Source organism: Dunckerocampus dactyliophorus, chromosome 1 (genome assembly GCF_027744805.1).
Source record: "Dunckerocampus dactyliophorus isolate RoL2022-P2 chromosome 1, RoL_Ddac_1.1, whole genome shotgun sequence".
Taxonomy (NCBI): Eukaryota; Metazoa; Chordata; class Actinopteri; order Syngnathiformes; family Syngnathidae; genus Dunckerocampus; species Dunckerocampus dactyliophorus.
Window position 1 is genome coordinate 12370326 of NC_072819.1, and position 14093 is coordinate 12384418.

At 40.6% G+C, this 14093-nt stretch overlaps 1 protein-coding gene across 7 annotated transcripts in view; it reads right to left on the reverse strand.

Annotated features, from left to right (window-relative positions):
* LOC129177557 (diacylglycerol kinase zeta-like) overlaps positions 1-14093 on the reverse strand; it is a 174013-nt gene that overhangs the window by 120336 nt on the left and 39584 nt on the right. For 3 of the 7 annotated variants that reach the window (XM_054768814.1, XM_054768805.1, XM_054768823.1), the window contains exon 2: positions 6284-7434. The exons of 2 other annotated variants lie outside the window; for them this stretch is intronic. In XM_054768814.1, coding sequence (XP_054624789.1) covers positions 6284-7266 — 983 coding nt within the window. In that variant the 5' untranslated portion in view covers positions 7267-7434. Of the gene's footprint in view, positions 1-6283; positions 7435-12045; positions 12486-14093 lie in introns of those variants that run through there. 2 more of the 7 variants (XM_054768848.1, XM_054768858.1) reach the window with 2 other exon arrangements.

A 14093-nucleotide genomic window follows, 5' to 3' on the forward strand; every position in this document is an offset into this window, starting at 1 on the left:
GGACCTCACCTCCAACAAATTATGAAGAAGTCCCAAAGGAGACTGTACTTCCTGAGAAGACTGAGGAAATTTGGCACCAAAATCCTGAGTTGCTTCTACAGATGCACCATCAAAAGTGTCCTTACCGTCTCCATCACTGTTTGGTACAGTAACTGTACAACACGTGATAGGAAGGCACTCCACCGGGTGATCAAGACCTCACAGAACATTGTTGGGGCAGCCCTCCCCTCACTGCAAGACATTTATAAAACTAGAGTCCTACGCAGAACACACAACCTCATCAAGGACAGCACACATCCACAACACTCATTATTCACACTCCTACCGTCAGGCAGACGCTACAGGAGTTTGAAGTCCAGGACCACCTGACTGGCGAACAGCTTTTACCCACAGGCCATCAGGCTTCTCAACGAAGCACTCACACACGCCACACCCAACACACGCACACACTCATAGCACTTTTATTTATTTACTTATTTATTTATTCATTTATTTGTATTATTTATCTGTATTAATGTCTCTTCTGTTGTTGTTGTTGCTTAATATATTGGTATTTATGTTTCTTATGATGGTATTTGTTTCTTATGTTGGTATTTATGTTTCTGATGTTCTTATTCTTTTTCTTGTGTTTTCTTGGGAGAATGAACAGAATAAGAATTTCATTGCATAGTATAACTGCCTGTTTATTCGTGTCTGTTTCTACTTTCCGATAGTCTACGGATATACGCCGATGGTTGTTTTGGCATGGTTGTTCGCTTCAATAGAGTGATTGTTGATCACCACCTCTTTCGTGTTATACACAATGTAAGTATGCAAAGCCACTCACTGGCCGAGCAAATCGTCAACACAGGATACTCACAAGTATAGCATTAAGATTCAAATGCAAACACGCCATCCAAACAAGGAGGCAATATGTGAAGCTGGGGGAGAATATACATCTGCGAGCTTGAAGGTATCGTGCGGCCTACCCCAAGGATCAATACTGGGACCAAAACTGTTTAATCTACATATAAACGACATCGGTAAAGTCGCAGAGGACTTGAAATTGGTATTATTTGCAGATGATACAACTGCATTATGCTGTGGAGATAGCACACAGGAACTAATGGAAAAAAAATCACAGCATAATTAACTATACTAAAAAGATGGTTCTATAATACTCGACTATCCCCAAACCCTAAATCCCTAAGAAAAACTAAAATAATGCTATTTGGTAAGTGCAAAAATCATACACATGCGCAAATACAAATTAAAGGCACAGACATTGACAGGGTAAACGAAAATAAATTTCTCAGGGTCACATTAGATAATAATATGAACTGGAAATCTCACATTAAAAATATACAACATAAAGTGGCTAGAAATACCTCAATACTAAATAAAGCAAAATTCGTTCTAGACCAAAAATCACTCCATACTCTCTACTGCTCTCTGGTATTACCATATCTAACTTACTGTATGGAGATATGGGGAAGCAACTATAAAAGTACACTAAACTCATTAACTACGCGACAGAAAAGGTCAGTTAGGATGATCCATAATGCTGCTTACAGGGAACATACAAACCCTTTATTCCTAAAATCACAATTACAGTATTAAAATTTCCGGATGTGGTAAACTATCAAACAGCTAAAATTATGCATAAAGCAAACTATAACATGTTACCCAAAAACATAAAAAAAATTATTCTCAACAAAAGAGGAGAAATATGATCTTAGGAACAAATTAAACCGAAAAAACTTATAGGCACGGACTACACTAAAAACCTTCAGCATTTCTGTGTGTGGAATCAAGTTGTGGAACGGATTAAGTAAGGAACTCAATGCACTAAAATGAGCAATTTCAAGAAACAGTACAAGCAGTTGATGTTTATAAAGTACAAGGAAGAAGACACCCGGAAGCACTGTGCACATACAATGCTATATCTAACCAGTCTTGCACTGACGACAAATCTTCATTTTCGGTGGGTACATTGTCTATACTCACTCACAATCAAACTGAGTCTCTGTCAACTATCAGGTATTATCAGGTATTATCAATTTCTTATGATAAAGTCGGTTGTACATTGAACAAATGTACAGCAACTGATGTGAAACTGATGAGGGGTAGGATTAAATAAGCTTTGCTTCTTCCTACTCCTTCTTGAACATGCAGAATTGTGAATTGTGTTATGTGATGAGCTCCACTGTAATTGTGTGCATGTTCAAGACGAATTAAACCATTACCATTACCAAACAATATCTTACACTGTCCACAATCTCCACATTACAACATCGGTTTGTTTTCTTCATGCTGTCAATCTCCCAAATAAAATTCTCCTCTTTATCATAGCAACAACTTTACAGTAGGTTGAGAAGTACTTCAAGAAATATCCAGACAGGATACAAGCTAAATGGCTGTATGTCTCCAGTTGCTCTGTAGGTAGCGACACTGTCAGGGCCCGTTAAGGAGAACATTCTAGCTTTCAAGTTTCAGAGAGCATATTACAGCGCTTTAAACGTCGTATAATTTGCAGCTGTGTGCGATAAAAATAGATGCAACTGTTAATTCACATGTCCACAATTATCCAAGACTACTATAGTTTTTTAAAGTGAAATAAAGATTTATGCAGATACACACGGCATCCCATTTCACTTCCATGCAGGATTTCCAGGGGCTTATACATTCACAAGTTAATGTCTTCATGCAAATCATTTAAAAAATGCTCCAAGTCATGTATTTAGTTGTCATTTGATATATTGCATGTTTTGGAAGCAGCTACATTGAAACATAAAATGTAGTTTAGTCCCTTGTATTAAGTCTAGTAATGTGATGCATGTTTTGATTATTTATTATGTTTGTAGACAACTTTTTTTTCCACTTTTTAATATTTGCTTCACATTTGTTTTTCAGCTGTTTGCAAATACTCCGTGGCTGCAGATGGAACTTTTCAATAGCTAGTAATTATGACTGATATTGTTAAAACGTTTTTTGTGAATATCAGTCCATCCATTTTCTATGCGCTAAGCCTTTTATAAAGTAAGTATAAGTATAAGTTGAAAACCACCTCACATTAGCCTATGTTTTATCACTTTCAGCCCAATGTAGCCACTTGTTTTTATTTTTAAGTGCTCAACTATAGTATCAAATTCTAGGCTAATGACCGAAATGTACTAAATGTATATATTTGCATTTGACAGGAAGAGGGTAAGAGAAAGTGTGGAGGTGTTACATCAGATGCAACATGTGCAGTGTGCAAGTCAGTCAGGGCTCCAGCAAAGCAAACAACACTACAAAATTTGTGGCAACATCTAAAAATAAAGAGACATGTCCTTATGTTGACAGTCTTACTGATTAAACTTCCTTATTTTCATTTGGCAGTCTTCTGCTTCTTTGCGTTGAATCATATTTTGGGTATTATAAGAATCTATGTTGCATGTCCAGTATATAGCCTATGAAGATCAATGCTCTTTTCTCATATATTGGCTGATATATCGGTTATCGGCTGATATATCGGATATCTGCTTTTTTTCCGCCCCCAATATCGGTATCGGTATCAGCCCCAAAAATGCCAGTGTATATACAGTTGTGCTCATAAGTATTCATACCCCTGGCATTTTTTTGTTATTTCTTGTATATTTCTTTTCAGATTGCATTTATTCTGCAAAAAAATACATAAAAGGGTTGCACCAGGCTTTCACAAATACAGCATATGTATTTCTGGGGAATTTCATTCTTATTTGTGCTTTATTTCACAAATTTACAAAAAATGTCATGTTCATAAGTATTCATGCCCTGTGCTATAACATGACTTACATGACTTAATAATCAATGGCAAAGCCTTTATTTGCAATTACAGATTCAAGACGTCTCCTGTTGTTAACTACTAGGTTCTGGCATGTTTCCACAGGAATTTTGGCCCACTCCTTTGAAATTCTCTCCAGGTCCTTCAAATTGGTGGGTTTTCTTGCCATGACCTTCACCTTTAGTTCCCTCCAGAGATTTTCAATGGGGTTGAGGTCCGGGCTTTGACTTGGCCACTCTAAAACTTTGACTTTGTTTTCCTCAAACCATTTCTTGACTATTTTGGTGGCTTGTTTTGGGTGGTTATCTTGTTGGAAGATCCAATGTTGACCGAGACCAAGTTTCGCAGCAGACTGTCTGATGTTCTCCTGGAGTATCTTGATATACTGTTCCTTCTTCATGATGCCGTCAACCTTAACGAGGTTCCCGGTCCCACTCGCTGAGAAGCCGCCCCACAGCATTATGCTTCCGCCTCCATGCTTAACAGTTGACACTGTGTTCTCTGGTTTGAAAGCTTCACGCTTCTTTTGCCAAACGTAAGCCACGTCTGTGTCCGAAGAGCTCCATCTTCATCTCGTCCGAGCATAAAATCGACAACCAAAATGCCTCTTCTTCATCCAAGTGACGTTTTGCGAAGTCCAGACGCGATCTTGTGTGGTTGGGTTTGAGGAGTGGAGTCTTCCGTGGTCGGCGTCCATTGAGTCCTGCCCTATTCAATGTCCTCTGGAGTGTCTGTCTTGAGATACTGGCCCCTTTGTCACTGAGGCCCTGTAACATCTCCTTGGTGGTGATACGAGGGTTGATGGTGGCCGCCTATGCCAATTTTCTTGCATGCCTGGCTGAGACTTTGGGCTTCCTCCCAGGTCTCTTCAGGTTCTTCACTGTGTGGAACACCTTGAACTTCTTAATGATGCTCTGCACTGTGGCTGGATGGACTTGAAAACGCTTGGATATACAGTAGCTTTATAACCCAAACCATTTTTGTGTGCATCCACAATGCGCGACCTTAGGTCCTCACTCAGTTCTTTCTGCTTGACCATGGTGGAAATTCTAGCATTGACTATGAACTGACAGTGACTTCACCAATCCCCTCAATTTATAAGCCCCAGGAATTTTCTGGAAACCAACATGGCTTGGATTTGTTGCATAACAATGCAGGGACTAATGTGACACAGCTTAGGTGCACCAAAATTTGTGAACCATGAAAAACACCTGTCCTTGTACTTCAGGAGGACAAGGGTATGAATACGTATGAACATGACGTTTTTTGTAAATTTGTGAAATAAAGCACAAATAAGAATGAAATTACCCAGAAATACATATGCTGTATTTGTGAAAGCCTGGTGCAACCCTTTTATGTATTTTTTTGTAGAATAAATGCAATGTCAAACGAAATATACAAGAAATACAAAAAAATGCCAGGGGTATGAATACTTATGAGCACAACTGTACTATATATATAGTGTATATACTGACCTCCACTGATTTCCAATCGGTTGACAAACGGTTGTTGTGAGTGCACTGATAGCTCGTGATTGGCTCCTGCCAAAGAAAGAGCTACCGTTTCCTCACTGACTCATGAGCGGCACAGTATTTAAACAATCAGTAGTAGTTCTGAAGTGAAGGAGATCTCATGAGATTTTTTAACTTCACTTCATGTTATACTTCACATTATAGTAATATTCACCTCGAATCAGAAAATCAGGAGAAAAAAATGAATTTTAACATGGGTGCACTAAGTGCTGTCAGATGCTGGATGGAAAGGTCAAAGAGCCCTCACACAATGCTTGATGTTTTTCTCAACACCTCGCAAATGGAACCCACCAAAGGCAAAATGTTTACAGAGGCCAAGTCCTCATTTTGTCATGAGTTAGCATTAGGGATGTCCAATATTATCGGCCGCCGATAATTATCAGGCCGATACTGGCAGGTTTTTTTCAATAAAAGCCAATGCAGACCTTTCAAATTATCAATCAATATAATAATAATCAGCAAATTCATGTATTTTAAACAATATCCCTTTCACTAAAAATGAATTCAATCTTTCCAAAAATAACATAAATCAAGGCACGAGAAACACAAATGTATTCTGATATAAAATATGTAATACATTAATTATCTACTCAGAGATGGGTGGAGTAGCCAACAAAACAACTGTACTCATTTTAAGAGCATTATTACTTTACAAGAATTTTACTCAAGCAAAAGATATGTGATGTTACACATATCGGTATCGGTTGATATCAGAATTGGAATTTGAGAGTTGGACAATATCGGCATATCGGTTATCGGCAAAAAAGCCGATTTTAGACATCCCTAGTTAGTATCAATGAACCTGCACCCAATTGGCAATGAAACGGTAGCAATGTACAAGTATTTATCTGGAGTACAACAACAGCTAAGACCATTGGTACAGGTGCACGTTTTAATGGGAAGGCCTGCAAACCGAAGCAGAATTGGTCTGTTTGGGTGTGTTTGTGAGAGAAGGTATATTACATACGATAGGAAGTTTTCCCAGGTTTCCAGATAAGGATCATAGTATGTCAACTTCCTCGATCCGCTAAGATGTGAAGAACTGCTTCTCAGGAGGGTAGGTTCAGAGTGGGGTACCCTGGAATCACATCGCAGATCTACGGAGGCCATCTGACCAAGACAGATGCTGGTAGAAGTTCGAGGACCTTGACTCAACCGTCGATGATAATAGCGACCATGTAGCCCATAATGCATTTTGCTACTCCCACAAATGGCGTCAGCTGTGAGGAGATGGGAGGAGTTCCGTCTTAGACAGCGAGGAGCTCGGAGGAATGGCCAGGGTTTCATGCGTTCCATCACAAGCGCTTGAGTAAACTGTGTCTGAGATGTGGGCCTGGCATCTGTAATTCTACCAGTTTTGCTCTCCAGATCCTGTACACAAGTGTCCTCACTATCTGAACCAGAACAAGAACATAGTGAGACATCCAATTCTTCCCTTTGCTTTTCTTTTGCACATCTGCCCATCTGGGCAACACTTGCAAGTAACATGGAGGAACCAAGCAAATGTGGCTCAATTGACTTGACTTTGGAAGGGTGGCGGTATCGCACTGCCAGTCTTCGATGTCTGCCAGAGAAGGTTATGGAAGAACGGTCAGCATTGTTATACTTGTATTGAAATGCCGTCCTCTCCTTTTTGGTAGATAGATCTGCTCTCTCAGATCCAGTTTCTTCAGCTGATTTGCTTGAGTTAGTAAATGTCACATCTTCAATGGACTGTCGCTTCTGTCCGATGGCAACCAGAATGCCAACACTTGGACGTCTTTCACATGGAAGCGGGGGTAGGCCAATAGTGGAGCGTCTGCTTTCTCGTAGCGCCACAGAGGGCAGGCCGATACTAGAACGCCTCCTGGCTTTACTGGTCGGAACTGCAGGACCGGGCTGACAGACGGCAGCAGGGTACTTCTGTCTCTTTTGCCATCGATGGATACGACGTTGGAAAAAGAAATCCATTTTCTGGGATGTAATTGTTGAATGTGTGATTGCACCAGTGCCTTGTGTGTGGTCTTCTCTGACAGTGAGCTCGAATTTCGAAGGTCAGCTGTCAGTGCAGAAGACATAACAGCAGCCAAATTGTGATGATGGTCACCCAATGGTCCACCTCCCCAGGCCGAGGCTGTTCTGTAAATTAAATGGCTCGGTGAATTTGCATCAGCAATGATTTCAAATGCTCTGTCTTTCAAGGAAAACTGAACTTTTTTAAATTTGAATCACCACAATCCTTTCATGTGAGACAGGAACACGTCTTTCCCTTTTCTGTGTGTTCTACATAGTGAAAAACTGCTAGCACGAAGCAGCAAACAATGCACGTAATGGGTTTGACCCATTTCACCTATAAAGCCCTCTAAAAAACTACCAAAAACATCTAACAACTATGATCGTTTTGTAGACATGCTGTGAGCATATAGTAACAGACACATTCATGACATGTATCTAAAACAAAACAACAACAAAAAAGATATCGGTGAATTTGTATATTTCCTGATCAAATACAGGGAAGAACCCTAAAGCCTCCGACACACTAATCACGAATCAGCACGAATGAAGTAGAACCAGCCAGTTTCAAAATATGCTCCACATTCGGGAGAGGATTTGAATGCCGTTCGAATACTTATCAGGAATAGAAGCTGGTGCCTCAGGGGCTTCCTGGACTTCAGCACCTCATTACTGTGCATGCTGGAGGCTGCTGGTGCGGTGTTTACACTTGCACGCATTTGCCTCCGCATTGTCCCGCAATTTTCCGTAACAATGCGTGTCATGCATGTAAAAGTAAATTCAGTAATATTTTATTTTTAATGTTTGAAGAGTTATTTTCATAACCATATTCCATTCCACAATTCAAGTTTTTAACAATAGCTTATTTAAAAAAATAATAATAATAAAATAAATATTTAAAAAAAAAAAGATCGGTACCAGATTAGATCGGCAAGACTACCAAAAAAAATCGTATCGGATCAGAAGCCAATAAATGTTGATCGGGACATCCCTATAGAATACCTTTGGCAATATTTTTACACTTCAAGTCCACCTCGAAAGTTTTTAACATGTTAAAACATTCGGGCTGGTCATGCAAATGGGCTTTGATATTTCCAATGCCCTCAGAATGCAGTCAGAATTTTTAGAATGCATTCAGAATATACAAGAATAAACTAAGAATTTTCATTCCGACGGCATTCTGGCTCGGCTTAATGCGCAAGCCTGCCTACTGTCTGAGTTGCACACTGAGTTGACTCATAGCGCCTGCCACTTTGTGTTTGTCAGCATGTCGCCAATAATAGAATTTGCAGAAACATTTATTATACACCATGACTTTCTACAGCTTGTATAATGTACGTAATGCAAGTGTCAGATCATTAGTCTTGCCAATGGGACGACAATAAAATACATGCAGTTTCGATTCATCCTGAAAGGATGGGGGGGCGTGTGTGATCTCAAAGGTTCTAGTCATCCGTCTTTGCACAGAGCAAAGCCAGCGTTTTTTGTTTTTTTTACTTTATTGAAATACACAAACAGCAGTGTCTAGTACAGCTATTATTTACAAACAAGTGAAATGAAAGATATTTTGAATTTGATATGCTGAATGAATGCATGCATTTGACTGCCAAGATGGAGGATTACGTAATCTCAGACATTTCCAACAGAAGTATCAGAACTTTTCTTGGAGAAGGAGGGTGCATGTGTACTTCAAATACAGATAAAAGGTAAGAACAAAAATGTTTTTCCGTTAATAAAAAAATAAAAAAATGTGAAAAAGTATCTGAAAAAAATTCAAAACATTTTTTTTTTTACCTAAGTGAATTAGTCTCTTCATTTTTTTGGGGGGTTATCCTCTGCTTGGTTATCCTCTGTTAACATCCTCTGTTAATACAGGTTGCACATTGGAGGAACCTGTGTTATTAACATTAATAAAACAATAATAAAATGGAGCATGTAGTGCTTGATATCACCATGACATCACGAGATCTACAGAAGAAAAGTAGTTCCTGGGTGCTAGCTCCAACAATAACAATGTTGCTAAAGCTTAATATGTAGGTCACGCATGTAAATGGACTGTTAGCATTTTTTGACTGTTTTTTTAGAGGGCTTTATCGGCAGATTAGGGGAATCCCATTACGTGCATTATTAGCTGCCTCGTGCTAGCAGTTTTTCACTATTTAGAAAGGAGAGAAAAGGGAAAGACGTGTGGTCTTGTCTCACATAAGGATTCTGAATGATGGGCAAAATTTTAAAAAGTGCACTTTTGCTTTAAATATAAGCCATAAGATATAGTGACTTAATACAAAAAAATATAGAATTTTCTCATTAAACTCAATACAACAAATCTAATACAGACCTGATAAAAATCTTAAGGCCAGTTGAAAAATTGCTAGACTTTGCATTTTGCACATTTGGATCTTAATGAGGTTTAAGCAGAGCTACAGGGGAGTGAGACAAAAAGCATTTGGAAAAAGTAATTTATTGAAAACAACAATTAAACTGAAATAGGCTGTTTATCAGCTGATCAAAAGTTTAAGACCATCGCTCAAAAAATAAAAAATCTCCAAACCAGAACAAAAAAATGTTCTCAGTAGGACTCAGTAATGAGTAGCTCCACCGTTCTTGTTAATCACTTCAAAAATTGGTTTGGGCATGCTTGATGGGAGTGTTTCCAGGAGGCTAGTGGGAACATTGCTCCAAGTAGTGAAGATGGCTTCACCAAGGGCATCAACTGTCTGGAACTGATGGCCATTTTTATAAACTTCCCTTGCCATCCATCCCCAAATGTTCTCTATGGGATTTAAATGCGAGGAACATGCATGATGGTCCAAAAGAGTGATGTTATTCTCCCTGAAGAAGTCCTTGGTCAAGCCAGCATTGTGAACTGCAGCGTTGTCCTGTTGAAAAACCCAGCTGTTACCACACAGACGAGGGCCCTCAGTCATGAGGGATGCCCGCTGCAACATCTGCACGTAAGCATCCACCGTTTGACAGCCCTGCACCACCTAAAGCTCCAGTGTTCCTAAAGCATCCCAGATCATGATGGACCCCCTTCACTGTGCCAGGTAGAAAACATCTCAGGTGGGATCACCTTGTCATGCCAGTAACGTTGGAAGCCATCTGGACGTCAAGGTTACATTTTTTCTCATCAGAGAATAAAAGTTTTTTTCACCTTTCTATGTCCCATGTTTGACGCTCCCTGGCAAAGTCTAAACAGGCAGTTTTGTGGCGTTGAAGGAGACGAGTTCTTTGAATACGTTTTTTGTTTTTTAACCCTTTTCCCACAGATGCCGTCTGGTGGTTATTGTGCTGCAGTCGGCACCAGTAAGGCCCTTACTTTTGGTCGAAGACTGCCCTGTGTCTTGATGGGACAGCCAATCGGATCATCCAGCTCAGCGCAGGTGTGATTTTCTTGGGTCTACCACTTGATTTTTTTGTTACATAATCCTCAGGATCTTTAAAAAAAAAAATTTAGAACGACTGTTTTACTGCGCCCAACCTCAGCAGCAATGGCACGCTGCGAGAGGCCTTTGCTTATGCAGCTCCACAATCCGGCCACGTTCAAAAAAAAGAAAGCTTCTTAGCTTTAGCCATCAGATGGGCATGACAGTGTGAATGCCTGACACAAAATGACAATTTTGAACAGATTTTGGCTGTTATAGCCTGTGGTCTTAAACTTTTGATCAGGTAATAAACAACCTATTTCAGTTTTTTTGTTTGTTTGTTTAAATTACAAGTTCCAAATGTTTTTTGTCTCACTCCTCCTTCTTGCTTTTGCATATTACCTCTACCAAAAACCTCATGAAGATTCAAATGTGCAAAATGAAAATTCTAGCATTTTATAAACTGGTCTTATGATTTTGATCAGGTCTGGTACATTATTTGCGTGACCAGCAGTTTAATTAAATCAATGGGTCTATGATGCAGTGCTGTGTTGTTCAAAGTATAATTCATGCATCTAGCGTAAGGTTCCTTCTTGCAGCATTGTGACACACTCATGGCATGACAACATGAGATGTCATATCTTTTGTGCTGTCAGATTGCACAGCAATCACAGTGGTACTTTGCATTTAATAATTGTGGTGATAACGTAGGAAAAAAAAGTGGAATTTGCAGGTGCACATAATTTTAACCTCCACGAAGGAAGATGTGTTTTCATCACTGTGAATGTGCTAGTTCGTTAGCAGGATTATGCCAAAGTAATTATTTCCAGACAACTCAGTGGAAGGATAGCACAGGCCAGGGAAGAATGATGTAAAATGTGGTGCTCACCCAGGAATCGACTTGCTCTTTTAATTACATCGAGAGATCGGACTTTGACAGGATCTAGGTGATATTTACGCCACCAAATGTGTTTTCTGTGCTATGCCTTTTATTTATTTATTTTTCATCAAAATTGTGATTAAAACATGTTCGACCTCTTTTAACTTTTAGCTAGAATTGTATTCTATTTCATACATGAAAACCCAGTAAGCAAAGTAAAGCAGCCGGGGCGGAAACGAGGCAAGAGGGCCTGCATGCTAGGCTAAAAGCTAGAGCTACAAGGCCACCGCTACCAAGCCTGCTGCTAGCCAACGTCCGCTCTCTTGAAATTCCCACGACGGAAAAAAACATCCTGGACCATGTCTACAGCAACATGAAAAGGTGCTTTGACGGCTGTTCCAAGACCCCATTTTGGAAAAGCCAACCACATCTCCATATTCACATCCAAAAACATGCACGTTAGGTTAATTGGAGACTCTAAATTGTCCATACCTATGAATGTGAGTGTGAATGGTTGTTTGTATATGTGCCCTGCCATTGGCTGGCGACCAGTCCAGGGTGTACCCCGCCTGTCGCCCAAAGTCAGCTGGGATAGGCTCCAGCATGCCCCCGCGACCCTAAAGAGGAAAAGCAGTATATAAAATGGATGGATGGATGTTAATGCAACTCGCTCCGCAAAATGAAGACCATCCAGCACATCATTTTTTACTTCTTTGTACAATCGGGGGAAAGCAACATCAGTGAAGTGTTGGTGGGACGGTATGGAATAACAGGGGGGGCTCTGTTGTAAGTGTTCATCACATGTTCATCACGTGTTCATCACGTAACGAAAGCCATCACCTTCCACCGAGCTCAGAGAGCGCATGTCTTTGCACATATAGTAAGAAACTGAGTGTGTTATTTTGGTGGCACGCAGTGAGCTTGAAGACAAATTGGCTAAATTAGCTTGTTCAATAGTTAGTTGAGACGAGTCGCTTGTTTTCCCTTTACCTCCACTTCACCATGTGCACGGAGGTCCGTGGTGTTTCCGCAGTATTTGATTCTCGCGGAACACATTTTGCAGATGGCGTAGCTTTTGTCATAATCTGGGCCCCCGTCTGTGGTGCTGTAAAAGCCAAAATGAGTCCAAATTGCAGATTTATAAATGTGCTTCAGAGCTTCTCGTAATTCCCTCTCCATGTTGAAACTTTAGCTGTTTTCTAAACACTGCGAGAATATAGTATAAAGATACTGACCCGGAATAACTCTCGCAAGATGCTATTATTACTCTGGCGGGCTTGGGTGGTGTGCTGCCAACGCTGCCAGCTAGTGACCGGGGGTGTAAGTGCAGGACAAAAGATGCTGCAATGAATGCAGTACCTGCCATCCACACAGCCCTTTCTCACCTACAGGGCCAGGACACATATGTCAGAATGCTATTTATAGACTAAGTCTGCATCTAATACAGTCAGCCCCCACAAACTCACAGATAAGCTCCTCACACTTGGCCTGTCACCCTCCCTCTGTAACTGGGTGTTTAACTTTCTAACAGGCAGGCCCCAGTCAGTCAGACTCCACAGTCGCACATCCAGCTCAAGAATTGTGAGCACTGGGACCCCACAGGGGTGTGTGCTGAGTCCGCTCCTCTACACGCTCTTCACCTACGATTGCGTGGAACACCAGCAGCATCATTAAATTTGCGGATGACACTACAGTCATCGGCCTGATCACTGGTGGTGTTGAAACATCATAGAGAAGAGAGGTGGCGGACCTCATAGCTTGGTGTCATGATAACAATCTCCATCTCAATACAGATAAGACTAAAGAGATGATCATTGAAAAGGAGCCGCATAGACCCCTGTTTATTGAGGAGACTGAGGTGGAGAGGGTGAAAACCTTCCTTGGCACACACATCAGCGAGGACCTCACCTGGAACAAATTATGAAGAAGTCCCAAAGGAGACTGTACTTCCGGAGAAGACTGAGGAAATTTGGCATGTCCACCAAAATCCTCAGCTGCTTCTACAGATGCACTATCGAAAGTGTCCTTACCGCCGCCATCACTGTTTGGTACAGTAACTGTACAACACGTGATAGGAAGGCACTCCAGGGGGTGATCAAGACCTCACAGAACATTGTTGGGGCAGCCCTCCCCTCACTGCAAGACATTTATAAAACTAGAGTCCTACGAAGAACACACAACCTCATCAAGGACAGCACACATCCACAACACTCATTATTCACACTCCTACCGTCAGGCAGACGCTACAGGAGTTTGAAGTCCAGGACCACAAGGCTGGCAAACAGCTTTTACCCACAGGCCATCAGGCTTCTCAATGAAGCACTCACACACGCCGCACGCAACACACAGATCATACATTATTTATTTATTGGTATTAATGTCTCTTCTGTTGTTGTTGCTTAATATGTTGGTATTAATGTTTGTTCTTATTCATTTTCTTGTGTTTTCTTTCTTTTTTTGGGAGAATGAACAGAATAAGAATTTCATTGCATAGTATAACTGCCTGTTTTACTGTGCATATGACAATAAAACTCTTGAAT